This window comes from Myiozetetes cayanensis, unplaced genomic scaffold, assembly GCF_022539395.1.
Source record: "Myiozetetes cayanensis isolate MyiCay16 unplaced genomic scaffold, myiCay2020 scf1, whole genome shotgun sequence".
Classification (NCBI taxonomy): Eukaryota; Metazoa; Chordata; class Aves; order Passeriformes; family Tyrannidae; genus Myiozetetes; species Myiozetetes cayanensis.
This window is the reverse complement of record NW_026086604.1, coordinates 134,325,494-134,348,908: the sequence shown is the minus strand read 5'-3', so window position 1 is coordinate 134,348,908 and position 23,415 is coordinate 134,325,494. Positions and strand designations below refer to the sequence as shown.

At 39.5% G+C, this 23,415-nt stretch overlaps 1 protein-coding gene across 1 annotated transcript in view; it reads right to left on the bottom strand.

The window, feature by feature from the left end:
* The window catches only part of GPR158 (G protein-coupled receptor 158), a 187,128-nt gene that overhangs the window by 39,037 nt on the left and 124,676 nt on the right, over window positions 1–23,415 (bottom strand). Inside the window, exon 6 of the mRNA XM_050308312.1 lies at window positions 13,007–13,116. Coding sequence (XP_050164269.1) covers window positions 13,007–13,116 — 110 coding nt within the window. The remainder of the gene's footprint in view (window positions 1–13,006; window positions 13,117–23,415) is intronic.

Here is a 23,415-nt window from a genome sequence, read left to right as displayed (position 1 = left end):
AAACAGCTTAAATGTGGTGTTTCATGTAGCACAAAGATGAAAATAAAACAACCCAGTCTAACTGAGTGTGGAGACAAAAAGGAACAGAAAATGTGGTTTGTTTTCATTCAAAATAGTCTTGATACGTAATTTGGTTTCTGTATTCTATCTGACAAGCCTTGCAGATGACACAGATGACTTTGACTTTTCATGTGACATGGTGACAGACCTGAGGCTGTCCAGGGCAGGGCGTGCTGCCAGCTCCTCATACATTTGAGCCTGCTAGGACTACTTCCAGGCTGCAAGCTAGGAAACAGCTAAGCTTCAATGCTCACTGCATTCTGAGAGCATAGCTACAAAGCTCACCTCACTAATTTTGATTTCCAATATCTTTCAGGATAGTTGATTTTGCTGTTCTCGACAGTCTTGTGTTTATTTCAGAAACTGAGAAGCCCACACAGGAAATCCTTCTGAGATTTGGGATAAATAGTATTGTTTGGGTTTGCAGGCTGAACTTTCTCAGTGGCTTTAGTACAGTCACTATGCTTATAGTAAAAGGTTGCAGAAAACAACTACAAAGTTCACTGACTTGATTTATAAAGTCTACGTTTTTTCTGCCTCACAGCTGAAGTCTCAAGGGCTTTGGGTTGGAGTTTTTGTTTATTTTTTCAGAAGGCCTGTGCACTCTGGCTTGCTGCAGATTTAACAGACAGAGCACACTATGTGTGGCTGCTATGCCACTTTGTACAGGAAGGTCCTTGCCAGCTGAGGGGAACTGTGTCTTTAGGAAGGTCTGGCAGAGAGCTACTGCAGCTGGTGGCTATGAGCCTCCTGTCCTGCAGCACTGGATTCTGCCACTGGATAAAGCAAACTTTGCCTCTGGGTGGTATCTGAACACTATAGAAGGAAAACAAAACACAGACAACTCAGTTCTCTGTGGTCAATCTATCTTTCTCAGCTCAAGCAGCACTTCAGGTGTTTCAGGGTGCCTGGACTTAAATCCAGGCAAGCTCTGTGTGTGCAACCAGGAGCACTGAGGTGTGGGTAGCAGGCAGAGTCAGTGACAGCCAGCTACAGAACTGTTGCACTGACATTTGCAAATGCAGGACTTTCTTCATAAAAGTGGTGTTTTAGACAGACACCCAAAAGAAGGTGGGAACAAGAGAGTTTGTAACACACTTATGGTGCAGAATTAGTCTTGTCATTTGAGGTGGAGAAACTGAGCAACAGAACTGGCTGACAGCTGATTAAGAAAAATTCAGAAGTGAACTACCGGGACTCAAGAATTAGGCCTTTAAAAACCCACTAGGATTTGTCTAGCAAATAAATTACCTTAAACAGAACTTGGGATCAGAAGACCTATGGGACAAAATGGCGTGTGAAAGAATCTACACTAAATACAGCACTATACTTGATGATGCTAGACAAGACATCTATGTTCTTCAAACACCAGTCAGTGTTTGAGGAAAATGATGCCATATCTGTTGCTACACCTGATGTTTGAAGAAAGGTTGAAGAGTGACACAAGTCTGCTTGCTCTTACACCCTGCACGGGACTGAACCACCAATGCTGCTGGCTCCACGGAAGTGATAAATGAAACGACAAAGTATCATGATTAAGCTTAAGGTGATGAAGGGCTCACAAGCCAAAATGACAGATAAAATAACGTCTAGTGGTCAAAAAAAATGCACAGCTAATGAATACTAAGTGTAGTTTTGGAGTTAATTAGAGAGTAAACATCCCGTAAGCTGGCAAGTTAAGCATACATATAGCTAAATAAATAATTGGAAATTACTCAGTTTATAGCTTTTATCAACAAAAACATGTATGAATTAAGAGGATAATAGCATGCCTCATTCTTGGTCTTGCTCAGCCTTACCTTTCCTTGGAGAGGCAAGGAATAGGCAACTGAAGAACATCCTGGCAGAATATACCACATTCATGAAAGTCCAAATGATTTATGCAGCTTACCACAGGGCAACAGCTTAAATGGAGAGAGAGTCACTTGGTGCTCTGACAAAGAAGCAAGGAAGTAGGTAGTTCCGGTTCTCCAGAAAGGAAATGAAGACTAGTTAAAGATGCAACCCAGCCCCTGTAAGGCTAAAATACAAATACAGATATGGAAGAAACATTTGAATGCATCAACCAGGGAAAACCTGGAGGATGTGGACTAGGACAAGTGCTAAGGCAACTTGTGCAATAATCTCATCTTCAAGAGAGGTTATGGGACATGGTACAGAAATGCTGTATTAGTAAAAAGCACAGTGGTATCAGGACTAGAAGCACCATCACTATGTTAGTGAGGTGCAAACCTTAACTATTTGTTAAGAGTTCATTTTTTTGCTCATGTTGATCTCAAGTTGTGCCAGGGAAGGTTTAGATTTGATATTAGGAAAAATTTCTTTCCAGAAAGGATTGTCAGGCATTGGAGCAGGCTGCCCAGGGAAGTGGTTGACTCACCAACCCTGGAGGTTTTTAAAGATGTGTAGGTGTGGCACATAGGGACACAGTTTAGTGGTGAGCCTGGCAGTGTTAGGTTTACAGCTGCTCTCAATGATCTTGAAGGTATTTTCCAACCCAAATGATTCTATGATTTTATGTTTGGCACACTGTTGTAGGGTTCTAATACTTTCAGGTATCTGCATGATGTTGTACCTTGCGAGAGAAAATCAAGTGACAGCATTGTTTGGTACTGCTGCCTCATGCTTCATTCATGGCACATATCACATTCCCCTCCGGGTGAGACAGTTTATCTTGGGCATGCCTAAATTTTCAGTCAGAAACACAAAAGCCATTTGTTAGCACAAAACCCATTCTAGAACAGTTAGAATGGTTGTCCAAGACTCTGAGGATCTTTGCTGAGAGCTTGGAGTTCTGAGCAAAGATAAACAAATAGCAGAGCGCCACATGAGAGGAAAAGCAAGCACAGAAACAAAGTTCAAAGAGAAGTATAAATAGACAGTGGGCAACACCATCAAGTTTGCCACCCAAATAGAAAACTGTATGAAAACACACAGAAAGGTCAACACGGATTTTGTGCCTTGCTCACATCAGTGATTCTGATGGTGCAGATGTGCAGATGTGAGTGCAAATCCCAATACAGATTATGAAAAACAGTAGGATTATATTCACTGGGCTTCCAGACCTGGGGTAACATCTTAGGAAGCAAACAAACTGAACTGAACACCAGCCAATATTTCTGAGTATGGACACTGACAAAGTTTCCTTACAAGAGACTGAGCCACAGGCAAAATTAAACATTACATAGCATAGGTTCTTGCAAAATCCTACATTTTAATACATTCAAATAGTAAAACAGTCAATGTCTTCTCCATGGGTAAAACAGTGGCACAGTTTACCAGTCAGCACAAACAGGCTTTTGTTCATCAGAGGCAAATGCTGGCTGATACTCACCAGAAGCCAACAATTGCTACTTTAAAACAAGTTTAACAATCACCACATACAAGGATCCCAGAGCAATACACAGGCCATTTTCTCAACGAGTAAAGTATGATTTGCAAATTGAATATAAACTTAGAACTGAGATTTGGTTATTGCAGCCACATTCTCCAAAGCATTTGAAAAAGTGCAGGGAAGCAAAGTCCGGAGCTGGATTACGTTAATCCGATTTAAAAGAAAAAAAGCCTATTCAGTCTAAGATAGAAGGCAGACTTATTGCTGAGGCAAGATCCTGCATAAAGTAATTAAGGCTGTTACTAAGGGATGGCTCGGACAGTGTAATTCTAGCTCTTTTATCAGTTTTAAGGCTCTCAGCACTATATAGAGATTTGTTCAAATCCTAAAGAGAATGATTTCTGAGGTGCTAGAGAAATATCTCAAAAGGAATTTATGATGGTCATTTATGGACTGAAGAAAACCACAGAGAGCTAGAAAATATATGTTTTTAAAAAAAGTAATTTAAGATACAAAGTTTAATACATAACTTCATGAAACAAGAACAGTAGCATGAAAAAAGTTCTAAAACCTGGTCACATGCAAAATCTAGAAAACCAAGTCAAGGAGAACAGAAGATGTGCAAAGATGTGCTCACAAATATGATTGCAACATCTAGAACTAAATAATTCATAGATTTCTAGCCTTATTTCAGCCAGACAATGGTACCAAACAGTCCTATGGCTTATACACATCAACTTTCTTTTTACCAGCCCTGGTGAAGCTGCCACAGTACTTCTGACATTGCCCCTCGTTTAGAGGCCATGAATTTATGTAGTTTGAACTGAAGTATGATTTCAGACATGTAATGCCCATTTGCATTATTTACAAGCGAACAGCAAAAAACAATCTCAAAATAATGCTGAAGAACATATCTGACAAAGACTCTGGTCCACATACACCAACAAGGCAGAACCAGTGAATCCCTGGTTGCCAATGCCTGACATTTTTTAGAATAGGAAGCTGAAAACAAGAATACCTGCACTGGTTAAGATTGATACCAGCCAGAGTGGGCTAATAGTTATATAAAAAGATAGGCAAGGAGAAACAAAAAGCTTAGTAAGATTTGTGGTCACAAGAGTGGTTGCCACTTCCCAACAACTCTGTGCAAGCCAGTGCTGCCAACAGCAGTACAGCAGCACTGTACTCATGGGAAATTGTAACTTCCCCATGGCCACAGCTGGAAAGAACAGGTGGCATCTCCCTAAAATCCCAGCAAGGAAGGAGAAGGATTGTTTTGCTCAAGAAGATCTCAGAAGAGTAACAGATGCTGCTGTTGCAGAGGCCAAGAGCGGAGCACGGCTCCACCAGCACAACTGCGCTGCTGCCAACTGCCAGAGCACAGTGGTGCTGAAGGCTGGGAAGAGACTCAGAGGCCCCTGAGTTGTGCACCACTGCTAGCTAACTTAATTCACAAAACAGAAACAGGCATTCAAAATTTTACACTCATTATTAACAGCTAGCATTTTTAGATTTGCCAGAAATAGAGGCTCCAGCTTGAACCATATAGAATAGCTGCAAGTAAGCACAGAGTGCACAAGGAGGAGGTAGGACTCAAGAACACCCAAAATCTGCCCTGTACTGTAATACTTTACAGTAGGAAAACATTTTTTTATTTTTTAATAAAATTTTTTTGCTGTAAATTGAAAATATTGCAGATTAGTTCTAAAATAAATAGCTTGATACTTACAATTGAGTTAATAAATACTACAACTTTCTAGAGGACCTGCTAGGTATGTATTCCTGAGCTTCAAGCAGCCAAGTCAGCATTGTCTTGGCCTTTCCAGTTCTGATCATGGATCCAATACATTGCATCTAAAATTCTTGGAGCACCTTGAACATCTTTCAGAAAAGCATCTATGAGGATAACTCACCAGTGTGCAGACTGGTACAATGCTGATGAGCTTTACTCCTGTGTATGTTACAGCAAGACAACATAGCATTTTATGTCACCAGTGCTTGGTTACCACTGATCAGGTACTCAATTTTTCAAGAACATAATGGCAACTTTGGGCCTTCATAGTAATCCAGAAAAGAAAAATTAATATGTGAGAATATTTGGTCCATGGATCAGTTTCCCCAGTCCTAAAGATCTACATTAGAATAAGTGATCTGGAATAATGTCAAAGCAGCTTTGAAGCTATCATTTTTATTGCATATTTGTAAAATAAAGGCTAAATATAGGACTAACCACTAAATTTTATAACTTGATCAGTTGTATAACACAGATCATTACATTTTTCTATTGAAACTCCTGGAATTTGTATAACTACATAATCTTCCAAAAAAAGTCAGTCTTGAACTGAAAGCAGCATAAAAAAGATCTTATTTCTTCTGTTGGATTTTTCAACAGCTAAGCACCCTTCTGAGAAAAACTTGTGCCAGATTGCTCATTTGAATTTCTCTAGCTTTGGCTTCCAGATAACGGATCTTATTAAACCTCAGTCCAATAGATTAAAGAGTCTTTTGTGACTACTTTTCCTCTCCCTGCTGGTTTACATACCTCACAAGAAGTCATCTTTCAGTCTTCTTGCTGATCTAAAAATCAGACTAGCTTTCACAGTATCAAGCATTTTCCCAGCCCTCAAACACCAGCCAGGAGTTGGACTTCAATGATCCCTTCTAACTCAAAATATTTTATGATTCTAATAAAGATTACTTTTCATTACTATACGTTCTGAAACAAAATCATCATTTCACCAAGCTTCGTGTTATCCACAAATTTTATGAGTAATCATTTTTTGCTTGGTTCTTCATTGCAACTGAAAATGCTAAATAGTATCAGGCTTATTCCTCATCCTTCACAGTAGCCCACCAGAAGCCTCCTCTCCAGTCATGATTTTTCACTGACAATCAGTATATGTGATCTGCAAATCCCTCCTTCCACTCAACTGTGATCAGCCCCTGTGTGTGAGTCACATCCTTAACTCCCTCTTCACACTCCTCCACAAATAGCCTGTAACTCAAGTATTGCAGTGCAATGCCTGGTTTCTCTTTCATGACATAATCCCACCCAGCAGAGATACCTTGTTCCACGGACCAATTCTGTCCTTCCCATGTAATGAGAAAAAACCCAGTCTGTAGAGCTGTATTACTTGTACTGCTAAATGCATGCACAAATGCACACCTACATGGAAGGTACAGCATCACAGCACAAAGATTTTGCCACCTGAGGCGGTTCCTGGACTTGGATAAGGTCTTGGAAAGGATAGGCTGCAGTTCCAGTTCTGTAGCCCTTCTGCTATCATGTAATCTGATGTGCAAAACCAGTCCTTTCTCCCATTATCTGCCATGGTGCTCTTGCATGCCACCAAAAGACATCCGAAAGGTCTTGTGATACCTGTGGATCATTACAGAGGGCCTTCCAACCCACTGCTGGGTTGTTTCTATTCATGATAGCAGTATCATTTAATATCAAAACACCAGATACTTTACCTTCTCTTTGAACTTTCCTAGCCAAATTCAGTCTACTATGATAAGGAAGAATGTTTGCTATTTATTAAGGTGATTAAAAAAACAGCCCATGGAACTGTACAGCTCTATCTACACATTTTTTATATAAATTAAATATTAATAGGAATATGGATGAGAATATTTTTAGGATCACAGTGCTCTAATAATCTTATACGCTGCTGACTTTTTTTCTTTAAGTTAATGTTTATTAGTCCCACTTCTACACTGTGCTCCATCAAGATTAATTCTGCACTGAGTGTTTTTGTAACAGTTGTGCTACATTTTATTAGTTTATACATAAGAAAGTAGATATTTTATTCAGAAATATGAAACTTAAACATTATGCTGTCTAGTTAAGGCTAGTTACTGCTTGAGAATGGCAGAGATACAAAAGAGCTAAATAGGATTTTAATAATGCAGATCTTATTGGGAAAAAAGCCACAACACAACAGAATGCGACTCATTTAATCTGGAAGAACTACAAAAATGAGAATTTAATCTTGCATGTGCATCATGAAGGAATGCTATATGCAATTTACTGTCTAAAGCCCTGCTTTTTTCTATACCACAAAAAATAATTAAATAAGGTAGAAAAGGTTTGCAGCAGACAAGAAATGACTTAGGAAATGAATTAATTATGTTAAGACATGCTAACAAGAAAACAGATTTTTCCATGACCAGTCTAATGAGTAAAATTTCACTCCTTATGAGCTCCTACTGTATATGCACACACTTTTGCAGCAAGTCCAGCTCCCACCCTCCCTAAACTGCATCCCCCAACCTTTCAATCTGTCCCCAGGCCTTAAAACCCTCGTTTCTCTGCCCTTTCCTCCAGCAGTCAGGCCTGAGGCACCAGCAGTGCCTCAGGGGAGCCACCAGCACTATGTGCCCACTGACCACCAAGGGCAGATCAGGCAGAGAAGGACCTGCTGATGCTGTGGGTTTCAGCCTTTGGTCTGTGGAGACATGCATAAGGTCTGTTTTCTGCCCCAACATGTTTTTTTCACAAAGCTTTGTAGGACTCAGTGTGTACAACCTCAGGTGCTAAAATATGGCACTTCTAGGGAAGAGAAAGACAAATGGTAAGAAGAATTATAATAAGTCCCTATGGGGTAAACATCTCTACAGCTTGACCAAACTACTCCTTTTCCTGTCTTGCAAACATATTCAAATACATATTCCTGTCAGTCAAGTTATATCAGTAAAAACTCAAACAATTCAACAAGGCAGTATCAGACCAGCTCTCTGGATGCTGCATATTTGCAACACTATCATCTGCTTTGAAAACAATTTCCCCCCCTTTTGTTTTACATGAGATAACAACCATTTACAAAAACCACATCCACTGGCAAAATCCAACAGTGAATGTATTTGTCTGAAGTAATTTCACTCTCATCTTCCATAAGAAAAAAGAATAATTCAATAGAAAGCATATATCCCACTTTTTGAATTTTAGCCAAAATGACCACGAGGGTCTGACTCATTTAAAAAAAAACCAGGGTAGCTCACCACTACAGCTGTTCCTCATCTCACTTTCCTTGCCACTTAAGCTGAGGTTACACAGTAACCACTACTCCAAGACAAAACAACTAGTAGTGGTGTATTGGCACTATGGAACTGTCATCTATTGGCACTACAGCCTGTGAAATATTGGTCTAGGGACCATCCAGCTGTACAGGTTCCAGCTGCAAAGGTACCTTCTGCCCTTTCCGCACCACATTCCTGCCAGCCACTTTTAGACACAATCATCTGTATCTTCTTTCCCACCTTTAGCTATGAGAGAGCCGTGTATCATGGTTTAGGAATGGTATTCCCCAATTTAGCGTTCCCACTGAAACACCTCAGACCATGTGCTGCTCACTCACTTCCACCTACCTCCCCCTGCAGTGGGATGGAGAGAAGAACTGCAGGCACAAAAAAGTGAAGATCACAGGTTGAGATAAGAACAATTTACTAGAAACAGTAATGAAATAGGAAAACTAACAGTAACAGCAACAGAACTAAGAGTGTACAAGAGAGGTGAACAATTCACATGCGAGTGCTCAGCACACGCCACCCAACTGCACACCCCAGCAAAGACAGAAAAAAACCCTCCATCCCCCCTGCACATGGCGTGAGGTGGTATCCAATAACTCCAGGGTCCTGGCCCTGCCCCTTCTAGCTGATGCAAAAATTAACCCTGTCCTGGCCAGAACCAGGACACCATGTCCTCGCCATTGATGCTTCAAGAAGCAAACCAGCATCTTCTTTGGGTTCTCCACTAGCGTGAGTCTCCTTTTCAGTCAGATACTGAACCACACCCACAGAATCACAGAATCATTGAATCATTTAGGGTGGAAAAGACCCTTAAGATCATCAAGTCCAACCACAAACCTAACACTGACAGATCAACCACTAAACCATGTGCCCCACTAAATCATACTCCTAAGCACCTGATGCTATCTATACTGCTTTTCTTCTTTCTTTCTCACCTACAAAGATCTGTAGGAAGGTCCACTACTTGCTCCAACTGTACCAGATGGCAAGGCACAGCAGTGTAATCTCAGCACAGCATTTAGATGAAGTGCAGAATTGCTTCATAGTGTTAACTTGTTCTCCCACTAACACGACCATCCCACCATCACTACTTACAAAAAAAAGCCATTTTATGTCATTGCCATGTTTCCCATACCTGGAACATTACCTTGTCCATACCTTCTCATTCTCCTCACTTTTCCAGTCTTCTCTGTTTCTCTTAGTAATATAATAAATGGAGACTCCTACAAACTAGAGACACCATTCTTGGGTTTCATTTTCCTCAAACATCTGTAAGCTATCCTGTGTATACACACACACATACAAACACTTGTCTGCATGTATATAGCTTTCTTTCACTCTTATGTTTTGATCCAGAATTAAGGATTCTGTATTAATCCTGACACCAAGATGTCAGAAGTTATCTCATTACTAAAAATAATTCCTTGCTATTAAAAATAATGAGATAACCTGTTCATAAAATAAGGGGCTTGAAAAAGGACACAGAGTCTCCTCACTCACACAAGTATACTGAAAGGTGCAAAATCAGCAGATCCTTTAAACTCAAAAGGTTAAATTTGAAACATCATCATTTCTTGAGAGAATTATTTTGGAGAATTCATTGTTAAGGAAAGTATTGTATTTTACGATCATGGCTCTACAGCTAGATTTCTTAAATTAAGCTCATTTCCTTACCCCCCATCCTTCCACCTCCACAAACATCAGCTCGTTATTTTAAAAATGCACAATGAATAAGAAAGAGGCAATTTAAGATGAGGCACTGTAGAAACTGACTGTGACAGTTGTTCAAAGAATGAATCAGTACATGATTTTCCAGTTCTTTTACTCTTCCTTAAACATCTGCTTTTGACTACTTTTCTGATTTCTCCTTGATGCTTGACCCTAACAAAACCTCTGAGACCTCCTTAGGAAGTGAGGAGCTACAGGGGAAAAAAAAAAAGCTACAAAGAAAACAAGTGTTTCCAGTGACTCCTACCTGGCTTTGGTTAATCTTCATGCTCCAATGCTACTCAAAGCACCTCATTTGTTGAGAACTACAGCTTTAGACTGCCTTGTTATCATTAATACCTGCCTTTACACAATATTGGTTTTCCCACTAAATGTAGAAGAATCACAAGTTCCTTGCTAGCAATTGGTTCTTCCCCCAGGTAAGACACAGGCGAGCTGCAGGAGGGAACCAGTCTTGCCATGAATATTTGTGGTGTCTGCAGTAAGCCATTTCTCAACTCTGTAGGGATGGTGCGTTGAATTAGATATGAAAAATTTTCTACCAAATTTCTATTAGCATCACATTTTTCCTAATCAGTATAACTGCTGTGAATGGATACAATAACACATACATCTAACTTGACTCAGTCTTTTGCAAGACGCACTCTGTGACTGAAATATTCTGTACCAAAAATGCCCACAATATCATGAATCTTAAGAAACGAATAGTCAGGTTACCTGTGTGGAAAACAAAACATAGATTCCTCGAGAAAGTAATTCTAGAATGACATATTAAATAGGATTTTTTCCCTCTTCACGTTTCACAAAGAAATACAGAATTATTCAAATTGTAATTTCCTCAGGCAGCCATCCAATGCTCACAGCAGGCTTAGCAGTGAATCCATACCATGTTGCTCAGAGCTTTATCCAGTTGGGTCTTAAAAACCTCCAAGTATGGAAATTCATAACCTCATGAGCAACCAGCTCCATGGCTTAATCACCCTGACACTGAAAATGCTTTCCTTGTATAACGTTGACCGTGATATTAATTTATATTGTATAAGATTGAAATATATGTCAATTTGTCATTATCTTTTGTTCTCCCGATACACTTCGCTGTAGAGAACATGGCTCCACCTCGTTGTAGCTGTTGGATAGCTGCTGTTAGGTCCCTCTGATGCCATCTCTTCTCCAGGCCAAACAAACCTCAACCTCTCATTGCAGAACAAGTGCTTCAAGCCCTGACCATTTTGATGGCCTTTCACTGAACTCACCCAAGTTCACTGATGTCTGAACACATCATTGCAGATACAGTCTAAGGCATGCTGAGTAAAGGAGAACAATCACTTCCCTCAGCCTTCTGGTGACTGCCCTGTTGATACAGTCCAGTCTGCTGCTAGCCTTCATGGCTTTGTGCTGATCAAGAATGAGGATGTAGTTCATGCTTGTTTTCTTACTCAATCTTTGTCCTGCTTGATGACCCTGTCAGCACAGGTGCCAACACCAAACAGCTGAATGAGCAAAGCAGAAGTGCAAGACTTTCTGCCCAATTTTGCAGCCTGCCCTCACTTCATAAGATCAACTGCTTCCTCACATCATGTAAAACCATACAAATAACGACCTTGTAGGACAGCAGAACTGCAATGACAACATCAACTGCCCACAGTCTTAGGCCCCACAGTCTTAGGCTGTTTCTCTATATTTGAGTTACAGATAACAAAGATCCAAGCAAAGTCACTGGTTCTCTCTTGGCTGTAGTGCTCTAGTTGTTATACTTTTTGCGTCAGAAATTGTTGATCCCAGAAAACACCATGAGAGTGTGGGATTTCCTTGATCAATTTCAATGCAAAGATGTGGCCAGACATAGCACTTTACAATCAGAGTTTAGTAGCCAAAGTGTACACATATACTCAGGGACACAAATAAAAGAGAGCTGCAAGAAGAGACTCTTTGTCAGTGGGAAAGCAGGGGTTTCCACTTAAAATGTGACAAGTCAATATGCATTATGAAACACAAGATATTTTTAGTTCTTATTCAGTTTATGAGCATAATATCAAACCTCCTCTATCTAACATGCCAGCACAGTAATAAAACTAAGATAAAAAGATGAGCAAATGTACTTCATCCAATATGTCCAAGCATCAATATACTGCTTATCTCTTTGCTTGAATAAAAATACTTGCAGAATGTATCAGTAATTTTTTTCATTAAAGTTTCAAGAGGAAAAAGCATTAGGATTTTTACAGCATACACAAAAAAGGCTTAAATTTTTAAAGGGACTGTAGAAGTGGGAATTGAAGTTGGGCCTCTAGACCTTAAATCCCTGAATCAAATGTGAACGCACTGCCAGCCCCATGGAAAGCAGAATTTCTCACAAATTTTTGCTGGCAGGTACTGATGCTTGTGAGTGTGTAACCTGTCTGCTGTGATTGCCTGAAGAAAGCAGCCCTTGACTTAAGAGCCATAAGAAAACACAGTAAGTGCATACACCGTAGTCTATTATTTTACCCACCATTGCTGTACCTAAACACTTCAAAAGCTTCTCTCTATGAACGCTTCACAGGGAAACTTTTAATCACTCTACGAACACTTCTGTATTTTCTATATTCAAGGAAAATACATTCACCTTCTGTGAAAAGGGGTTCTTGCACAATTTTACAGTTGATGCATATATTTTCATCATATCCTGTCTTCATTCATAGCTCTCGACTGGCAATTAGTAGCATATAATTTGAACAGGAAAATTGACGAGAAATACACAGCGGTCTTAAAATCAGAAACAGCACTTGTTTATGATAATATCTGCAGCTCTTCCATCTAAGATTCCACACAGATTGCACATACTCCCACAGAGATGGAAATTAATACATGAAATACCTGTGCAGCTTGAGCGTCACAGTTCCATAAACAGTAGCAAAGCCCAGAAGACGAACCCATCTTAGGAGAACACAGCGAAATACACTTGGCTCAAAATACAAAATGACAACCTATAGAACAGAAAGATAGAGAGAGCTTCAGTACTGCTTTCATGCGAAAGTAGTTCTTCATTCAAATGCAGAATAGTTGCAAAACAGGACAGCAGACACATTTCAGCTCGTACTGCTGTATATTTAGATTCTCTAGTAAAGCAGCGGGATGATCTGATCAACCAGCTTGGCACAGTTATAGGCACCAACTTCTTTTGAAGGGAGCTGGCAAAAGCCCTGTGACAGACTGTGAAGTGACAACACTTTTAAATGCAATTCCACTGACTTTTCTTAACTGAGTGAAAACATGTACCCAGAGAAGAGGATAGAACAGACAAGGACATTTTCCTTGAGCTATTCCAGTAATATGCAGCTGGCCTAATTCTGGTTTGATGGGCTGTATTTACTAGGTCACACTTTAAAGTCACTCCTAATAAACCTATCAAAATTATAACTGCTCATTTTTTTCTGCCAAACTAAAGTGATTGCACTAGCCTCTCTCTATCCAAAATGACAAAATATTGATGACATATTTGACTGTTTTCTTTCCCATATATTTTGCCTAAGCTATACCCAATCTCCTGATGCATCACCACATTCCTAATGAAAATAATCTTTTTCTTCACCTACATATTTCTCTAATCACAACAAAAAGGTCCTACCGGCCTTTTGCCCTATCTACCAAGTACATGCATGAGGACAACATTCCATAAGCAGTAACATAAAGCTGCTTCTGCAGGTACAGTGCATATAGAAGCTTCATTACCAAGTAAAATGCCATCCTTCTCTAAAACTGGACTGCTCGGTGGACTCGGTCACAATTTGAACCAAGAATCCATTTCTTCTCATTCCAACAGGTTTTGTCCCTGTTGTTCTGAGGCATGATCCCATATTCCTTCACACCACTGGCCTCTTCCATCTTTCATCTGGCCCCACCAGGAGCCTGATGTCCCAGGAATTTGGCTGTAAGCTGCCCTTACCCCACCTGCAGACCCTGCTTGATCAGCAGTTAGACCCAGCGCATCCCACACGTCTGACTAGAACCTGGTATAACGACCCAGTGCACCACAGCACAAAATTAATTGGGTAATCCTGGTCTAGAAAAGAAAGCACTGAAACATTTCAGGCCATCTGCCACAGCTTCATTTACAGTCAGCACATTCTGGCAGCAGAGGTAGTATTATGCCTACTGGCTGCCACATGGTATTATTTTCCTAAGTAAATGCTCTTCTACGTGGGAATTCAAGTCCAGGATATGGCCAAAAGCCCAGCACTGCATCCTTTGGGTGACACAGACTTCTTTTAGAAGAGTGGGGGCAAAAGTGGCAGACATGGGCTGAGAAGCTTTTGTGCTTTGCTGGCATGCTTTTTTTTGTACAGAATCAAACTACTTCTTTTAAAAATATGGTTTGCTCAATGAAGTTGTGGTGCAAAACTTAATCTGTTTTTTTTCACTGTTATTGGACTGACATGTTTCAAGGTAGATATTTTCTGGGAATATGACAAATTCTCCATGTAGGGAAGGAAGGGAACAGTGTGCAGCTTTTCTCCGTGGAAAATCAGCTGGAATACCAAAATGCATCCACACATGCATGATCATGCTTGGGTAAACAGAGCATCCAGCAAAAAGTTTCTGAGAAAGACCTGAATGATAGCAATGACCTTTTACCCTAATATACAGTTATATACATTAGGACAGTTGCAGAAACAGAGCAAAGTCTGTAGCAGTAATCTGCCTCCTGAGGTTTGCCAGGGGGCAGAAAACTCCACATTTCGTCTTTGATTCTTCCAAACTAGAAAAACAATGTCAAAAAAAGACTGGCATACAGAGATCCTGAACATTTCAAAGTTGATCTGAAAGCAGAATTTTTCAGATAATTGAAATGGGAAAGTCTGAAAACTCTCCAGGCATAGAATTTTCTGAACAAGGGCAACAGCTCTCTTTGCTGTGCAAACTGACACAGCAATTTCATCTGCAGTAGCTTGTTGAAATATTAACTGCTTGTGTCTAGAAAATCTCATTGATTTGCACTGAATCGCTTGTATGAGCATCTGAGGCATTTGGCCAGATATCAACCAAGAAACCACCACTCTGAATGCAGCATGGTGTGAGCTGGCATGTGGCAGCTCACCATGAAGGCTGCAGAGGCAAAGCTCTTTGCAGAAAAGTGGTCTAATTTTTCCTTTTCAATATTGAGACATTTTACCTGCACCTTCACCCAGTGGTCTGGGACATTGTAGAAGTACGACTTGATCCAAGATTAGATCTCTTTTGGATCTTCCTGTGTTTATATGATGGAGAATAGTTACAATGCCCTTCCAAGGGCCAACATCCATTTCTACCTATTTCTGCAGGTGGTCTGTCCTGGACCTAAGCTTTGAAGAGCAGGAATTGTTATACGTACACTTCACTTGCTTCCTAGGCTTTCCAGAAAGCCATTCTAAGAACATGTCATTCCCATTACCATCAGGGCTCAATAGAATGTTCGGGTGACTGCCCTCTCTAAGCTCTTGTCAGCATTAAGTCTCTTGTAATCACCATGAATTTCAGAGGCACAGTTTTTAAATTGAATAATCTTTAATGGATTGGAGCCAAGGGGCTATAGAAACACTGGCCTTAAATCTATGCTCAATTTTTTAATCTAAGTGGAATACAATTCTTGTAAAGAACCTGGTCCAAAGTATGGCTGCTGCACTCCATCCCTCACTCTCCTTAGGTTAAAAAAAAAAAAAAAAAAAAAAAAAAAAAAAAGAAAAATAAGATAGAAGTCTTGGTTAAGTTTAATATCAGCCTCTTCTACCTTACCAAAAACCCCATTCACTACTGTTATTCCCAGACCTAAGCTTTCTTCAAATGACAAACAACATGCAACAAAAGGTTGCTGAGCTCCAAGTGAGGAGCGTAGGATGAAACCAGGATTCACCCACATATCCATGCTGCTCTCAGCAGAACAAGGGAATCCCTCTGCAGTTCTAAAAGACTACTCTGCCCACCAAAAATCTGACAATAATTCATTTTCCTCTTTTGCTTTTATAATGCATTAGACCATGACAGCAGCATAGATCCCATTAAAAATGCTTAGAGGTTTTGCTGATGGATGTAATAAAACCCCTTTACTGTACATAAAGAAACGTGTTATAATCTGTTTTACCAGCTCCTGGAATCCACTTAAATATAAGACATCAGTTTCTCTCACTTAAACAGCAAAGATCAGGGAAACAAATATTTGGAAACCAGCAGAAGAGAAGCCAAACAGTGACTGTTCATGTACCAGTTACTGCAGCTCTGCGTGAGACTTCATGAACTATCTCGTCTTTGTCATTGGGACAAATGCATTTAGATGTCTGCTTTTAAACTCAATGTCTTTTAAGCTATTATTATCCTCGCCAAAACACCATCCCAGCAGTCACGCTACCACTTGTGGAGTCAGAGATGAAAAGACTTTCTAAGGTCACCGGCTAACTGTCAAGTGTGTTTAGAGCTGGAGAATTATGGTCATGGAAGAGGGACTTAGCATGCTGACACAGCGATCAGCCAGCTCTGCTATTCATCTCACGTGATGAACAGACACACATACTCTCTAAAGACAATGGCTAAAGTCAATACAGGCACCTCCCACAATACAGTACATTTTCGTTATCAGGACAGGTGGGGCAGAAAAAGTGCAAAGAGAACTAATTAAACAATTGAAGGTTCAATACAATAAGAGAGTTTGTCGTCACAAAAAATCAGCAATTAGTGACTTTTATAGGCTCAGTGCCATTGCTTCTTAAAAAGATAAACAGCATTTAGAAAAATCATTTAAAAAAAAATCCACCTCATCACAACTCTATAATGTCAATAGTGAGCAATACTTCTGTGCATCACAAAATATTCTTTTGTTTTTCAGATTAACTTTACTGTGCACATTAAAAGATGGTTAATTCTGCACTTCACCTTGAGCACCAGACACATGCAAAAATATTTTAATACTGTGCACTTCCCCAAGGTGCACTAACTGGGATTCAGTCTGCCTAAATCAGGCATATAATTTCTACCTACCTTGTAGGGGGTCTAGTAAATCAGCCCTACTAATGCAAGTTCCATAGATAACCCAGGGATAAAGGCAGGTACCTTGAAGAAGTTCAGCTTCAGCTACTTGAACAGAATCTTGGCCTAAAGGCTTCAAATACACATCTCCATTGGCCAGAAAGGTACTTCGGTATTTATTTTAAAGAATTTGCTTTACTACATGTCAATTAATAATCTGCATCAGGAGGACTAAACCAAGCATTCCATAGCCAGCTGTAACTATTTTGTAATGTATTTAAGACAATTTGCTTTTTACTTCTATTTTTAAGCCACAGAAGTCACATGAATAGATAAAAAACTCATTCTCCTCTTCAATCATCAAACTGCTATACTCAATATTGAGAGAAAATGGGCAATGCTATAATGTCTCAAAATATTAGAAGTCAAAGAACTTTAAAAAATACATACGGTCGTCAGTGCTACAAATCCTAAAGCTAAACACGAAAAATTTTGAGCAGGACCTTAACTCAAAAAGTCTCAAAGTGTTCATTTTTGAACTCTACTGTTTTTTCCCTTGGTTGTAGAATCATAGTAAGGTTTGTGTTGGAAGGGACCTTTAAAGATCATCTAGTTCCTAATGCTGTGGGCAGGGATGTTATCCATGTCAGATACATGGAAATGAAATTCAGAATTTAGAATCTGAGCATCAGCATCACCTGGTTATGGATGTGAGGTGAAAGTCACTTACTTTAGACAAAAGTGATGCAAGACTAATAGTTATTTTCTCATTTGCAAATAACCACATTTTTCTTAAAATTGTGTGCACTTAACCCAGAGAGCATTTCAGGAAAACTATCTACTTTTTATATTGAACTTCAGAATTTTCTGCAAGTACTCTGCACAGTTCAATGCAGGACATGACACAGCCATTTAACATAATGCCTTTTGGGCTAATTCCATTAACAAGCATCTAGGAGATACTGTGAAGAGATCCATCTGATCTGTTCCACTGCCCAGCACCATCTGCCCTTGCCTGACTGCAACAGCTGTCTAGGGCTGTCTCTAGGCAATTCTGCTACAGAACAAGCCATCAGATACTTCCTCTCAGTATCCTGCTGTGCTGTGAGATGGGCAGTCTTCCTTCTTCTGCCATGTTTCAGTAGTTTCTTTCAACATATAAAATATCCTCCAGGGTACATCAAGTCACCTATTAATGTTTCAGTCCTAATACTGAGAAGGGATTTCCTGCAACGGAGATGCTGTTTGCAATGTTAGATAAGCCTGCCATCCAAACTCATAACAATCTGGCACTACACTTCCTAGAAAAGGGACCAATCAATCCACTTGTATGTGGGCACAATGCCATCCTAACAGATGGGCATGAATGGAGGCATTCATGAGCCTGTGCACACTACAGGCACCACATAACACTGTTCAAAACATGAGTCACAGCTCAGATCATCTGCTTAAGTATTAGCAAGTGCACAACTCCTTACCCAATCCTGTACCACCAACAAGTATTTCCGGTGCAACTACACAAAACACTTTAGAGGTATAATAGGAGCTGAATATATATTACATAAGAATACTTCCTTCCATTTCCATCCCATTTTTTTAAACCATACCTGCTTTTTAAGACATAACGTTTTATTCTCATACACCTGTGGACAACAGTACCATCAAACCCCTCTATCCTTGCAAATCTCACCATTTTAAAGCAAAGCTGTGGCAGATCATCAGCTCTGTGCCTCTATAAAGCACTTTGCTGCAAGAAACCACAGTAACTACTCAGTAAGTTTTATTCTTGCCTCTGAACTGGAACTGAATCAAATTCCCACTACACAGCACTAGAGGCACTATGCTGCTGGGGGCAATACATTTCAGAAAATATGTATGTCGAAGTCAAAATACTTACACCCACTTAAGACCTTTAGGGTTTCTTTATAAAAGAAGATAAAGTTTTTCCTAGTCACCCACACAAAGTCCAGCTTGAAATTCTGCCTACTGAAATCCTCTTTTCCTTCCCACTATACTTTCAACTGTAGATATTCACTGCCTGTTTTAATATATATTAATATATATTAAATCTCTGTCTAGTCTTTGTTTCAGCAAAGACCTGTCTTGCCTATAAAGCCATTTGGAAGACCACAACCCAGTATAAGCTCCTAACCACCAGCACCAGTGTAAAATACAAGGGCAGACTTCTAGAACTTGATTCATCAGAACCCTTTGCTATCACTAGGTTTTATTACACTTCGGATTCATCCCCATCAGACAGTAACAACAGATTTCTAAAGCTCTTTATGGAACAAATATTTTAGAGCAGAGCTCACTTAGCCTCCTGAGAGACATAACTGGTGATTAAGCAAACAGAACCTTCAAGATCATTCTGGTTTGACACAAGGCATACTTAGAATGCATTTTTACTGATATATCTTCAATTATTTTCCCTCTTTTTTCTCTCTGTTCATAAGCCAGATCTCAGCTAATGCCTGACAAGACACCCCTGAATATGTTATTCTGAGGAAAAAAAAAATGTCCATGTGACTTCCAAGATGCTGTCAAGTCTTTCCTCCAATTTGAAGAGAAAAAGTGATATGTCACAGATCCTACCAGCTCTGGAAATACTTATTTATAAGCGACCTGAACACATGGCCTGAAAATGCATTTATTTGCCAGGAATTCTAGCTCCTGCTTAGACTTACTAATGATCCAGCTTCACTGTTCCTATTAATGTTGGCCTAATGAATAGTATTCTAAAGTCAAGTAATAAAAAATCAATTTATAATCCATGATGGATTAAAAAAGAGACATACAATGTTTGCACTCTGTAAACATATTTGATCCTCAACAAATGAAGTTTTATGCCCAACAAGGCCCATGCAGTGGAGAAGGGCATTCTGGGACTTTTTCCTTATATTGGCTAAAACTTTGTCACAAACCAGTTCCTTAGCTTATGAGAGTCATTAACTGATGCCCTGGCTGAATCAGGTATAAATGCTAAGGGTTGAAGGGTACCCCAAGGCTCAGTTCACAATCAACAAGAGAAAGGAGATACAAAACAAGACAGCATACCAGGTTTGAACCCTCTTAGAGGAAAAAAAGCTAAGAACTAGTATTAACAAAAAGACTAGACCCCTGCACCAGGCTGCTGTGGGAACCACCAGGGGAACTGAGGAGAAACAGAAATCACCTTGAATTACTGGGTTATCACATGTGTTCTCTGCATCTATTTCCAAACAGAGACTATGTTTAGCTTTTCACTGTAATAGAATAAACTATTTATCTCTAACCATAAACTTCTCAAATACAAGGAGAGATTTCAATGGCACTGGCTCAGGGAATGACGATCCTAAACAGGTCATTCAGGAAGTCTCCCAGTCTAAGGGGCTTTAGGCCCTGAGCTGTTGGAGGTAGCAAATCCAATTTCATGGGGGCAAATGTTTGTCCAAGAAAGGCAGCTTCCTGACCGCTGTGAGTTATTGGATGCTTTTGCAGCATGGAGTACAAGACAGGGAGAAGGTCTGAAGCTCATAAGTTCCACTGAGAACATGACAAGATGTAGTGCAATGAACAAACTACCTAACACTGAAAAATCCAAGTCTGAAAGAAGATATATATGATAGCTCTAATAATGTCCCATCTTAAGACAGAAGAGTCTGTCCCATCTTAAGACAGTATAGATCTGGTATGATCTATATTAATCTTAGTCTGAATTACATACTAGGTTTTCCATGTTCTCATTCAAATGTACTTCTGCTTCACCAGTACCATAAAGCAAAAGAAGCAAATGAATATTATTCAGGCAGTCCAAACAGGAATGGGCTTGGCTGGCCCAACAGATCTTCTTATCCATCTGCTTTGATATGCCAGTTCTTTGTCTGTCTTTGGTATGTGTCTACCCCTCATACATATGTTGGTTCCCTCCTGACAGCCTCACAGTCTTTAATACAGTTACCCTAAAAGTCACCTGAACAGCCTCAGAAGTCAGTCCCTGATGACTTGAGAGTTGGCTCACCTCAGAGGTTCAGAGACTTCAAGCTGGCCAGATGTGGACTTGGTTGGACATCCACTTAAATCAAGATGTTGCCTCAGAAAGTTTAAAATCTGTTCAAATAAGATTTTCAAAAACGGGAATAACTGTTGTGCTTGAAAATTTAAATCCTACCAGAATCCACGTAGCTAACTGTGCACAGGAGCTTTTCCTGACTCATGCAGGTCACCAGCCACAGCTTTGAGGCACAAAATATTAATTTATCTGATTTTAAAGATACTTAAGAGTTAACCAGGGAGTAGGAGCCTTTGACTTCGCTGAAAGGCAACTACTGAAATATTTAAAAAATATCTGGCTTCTTGTCTTCAAAAAGAGCTTCAAGCGTCAAGAGCAGTGTAGTTAACACCGACACTCTGCACTCTCTCATTTGATGTTCTTTTTCCTAAAATTAGGAAAAAACCAGAAAGGCCTTGGATTACTTTCCCATTAAATATTGAAAGAGAAATGAAAATGTGGGTTTCCTGATCAAGCACATGGTCAAGTTTTGAGTGAAGCTTATTAGACCTGATCTGCCAGTAGGAACACTAAAGCAAAGATGAGCAGATGTGACATTCAGGGCTCCATCCACATGTACACTATGGATGAGAAGAGAAGCACAAGTGAAATACAGAAAAGCTGAGCTCCTTAATAATTCAATCCTTCTTTTTTCATAGTGTGCATTACATTCAAAAAACATAATTCAAAATTAATGGAAATAATTTCATCAGAACATTTTATCTACACAACAGGTATGGATGTATGGGCACACCAAAAACTGTTCTCGCTGATGCAAAATTATAAAAGTGGAAAATCATAGGAAGCTGAAAAGTCAAAACATCTTCTAAAATATTTGCTTTTTCCACCAGTTAACTTTTATAATCCAACCATTTCTGTCCTTTGCTCAGATACATTTTTTCCCATGTGACATGCCACTTGGGTAAATGACAACAGTCAACTGAATGTCCTAGTTTACCTACTTCATATGAGAAAACAAAACCCCAAACTTACTTACTGGACGCATTACTATCATCTTTTCTTAACAAAGACGTGGTCACCAAAGAAGCAGAAAGAGAAACACTTTAAGGAGATGAAACATCTCTAATAAAAAAAATTGACATCTATTCAGACCAGTCATTTGCCAAATCACTGACACATTTGAACAACAGGGTTAAGGATATGCTAGTTTCATTATTTTATTAAAAATAAGGAAAATCTAACTATTAATTTTAAGATCACATCTGATTTTAGGAAAAAGGAATCTTTTAGAAACATAATGGTAAAGGAAACTATATTAAAATAAATCTTGCAAGAGCTGCAGCTATATCAAGACATAATAGGCTAAATTATTCAGAGCAATTTGTCAAGTATACTTAATGCATGACACAGGTCATAAAAGAATTATAAAAGTCCCACAGACTTTTATATCTCAATACAGTATGGTTGAAATCCTTACAAATATACAGTGCAGAGATATTTTATGTGAATATTTCCAAATACTGACTTCTACCTGGGGAAAAGAAAACATGCAGCTTTAGAGTTCCAAAAATACCTTATCTCCCGGTCTTAATCTAAAAAAGCCAGTGAGGTATTTAACACCAAGTTCGTGAGAAAAAAAACTACCTGATGGTTTAGGTTCTTCTGGAATACCTCCCTCCTGGCTGCATGCTCTCTCTGAACTATGTATTGGCAGGTTCATGAGTCAAGGCAAGAATTCTAATGACATCAGCTTTTAAGACTGTTATTGGGAAGAGATAACGGGGACAGACCGTGACTTTGAAATACACTGTTAAATCACAGCAAAGAGCAGGACAGAACCAGCTGCAACCCTGCTCAGGAAAGTTTTTGTCAGTATTTATTTTGACAACCAGCAATTTAGAAAAACTCTCTCCACAAAATACCAGCTGGACACCTCAATCCAGCCAGTGCTGATTAGTTTACTGCAGACATCACTGCTGGAACTATCGACTTTTAATTTTCAGCTTATGTACCTGTAGCAACAACAGCAGTGGGGATAAGCCAGAGGCCACAGTGTGACAAACCTCCAGAGAAAGTGCTGGGAATATTCCATCTCCTGATGTTCCCTAATGAGGAATGGACACCTTTCTGAGAAATATGCTTTAAGTAAACTGAAGCCATCAGCTTCAGTAGAGAGGTCACTGGATGAATAGTGAAAATGAGTGACATACTCTGCTGGTATGATCTATATTAATCTTAAATCTACATTAACCACATCAAGCAAATTATGTCACTAACATGATTAATTAATTATGAGTAA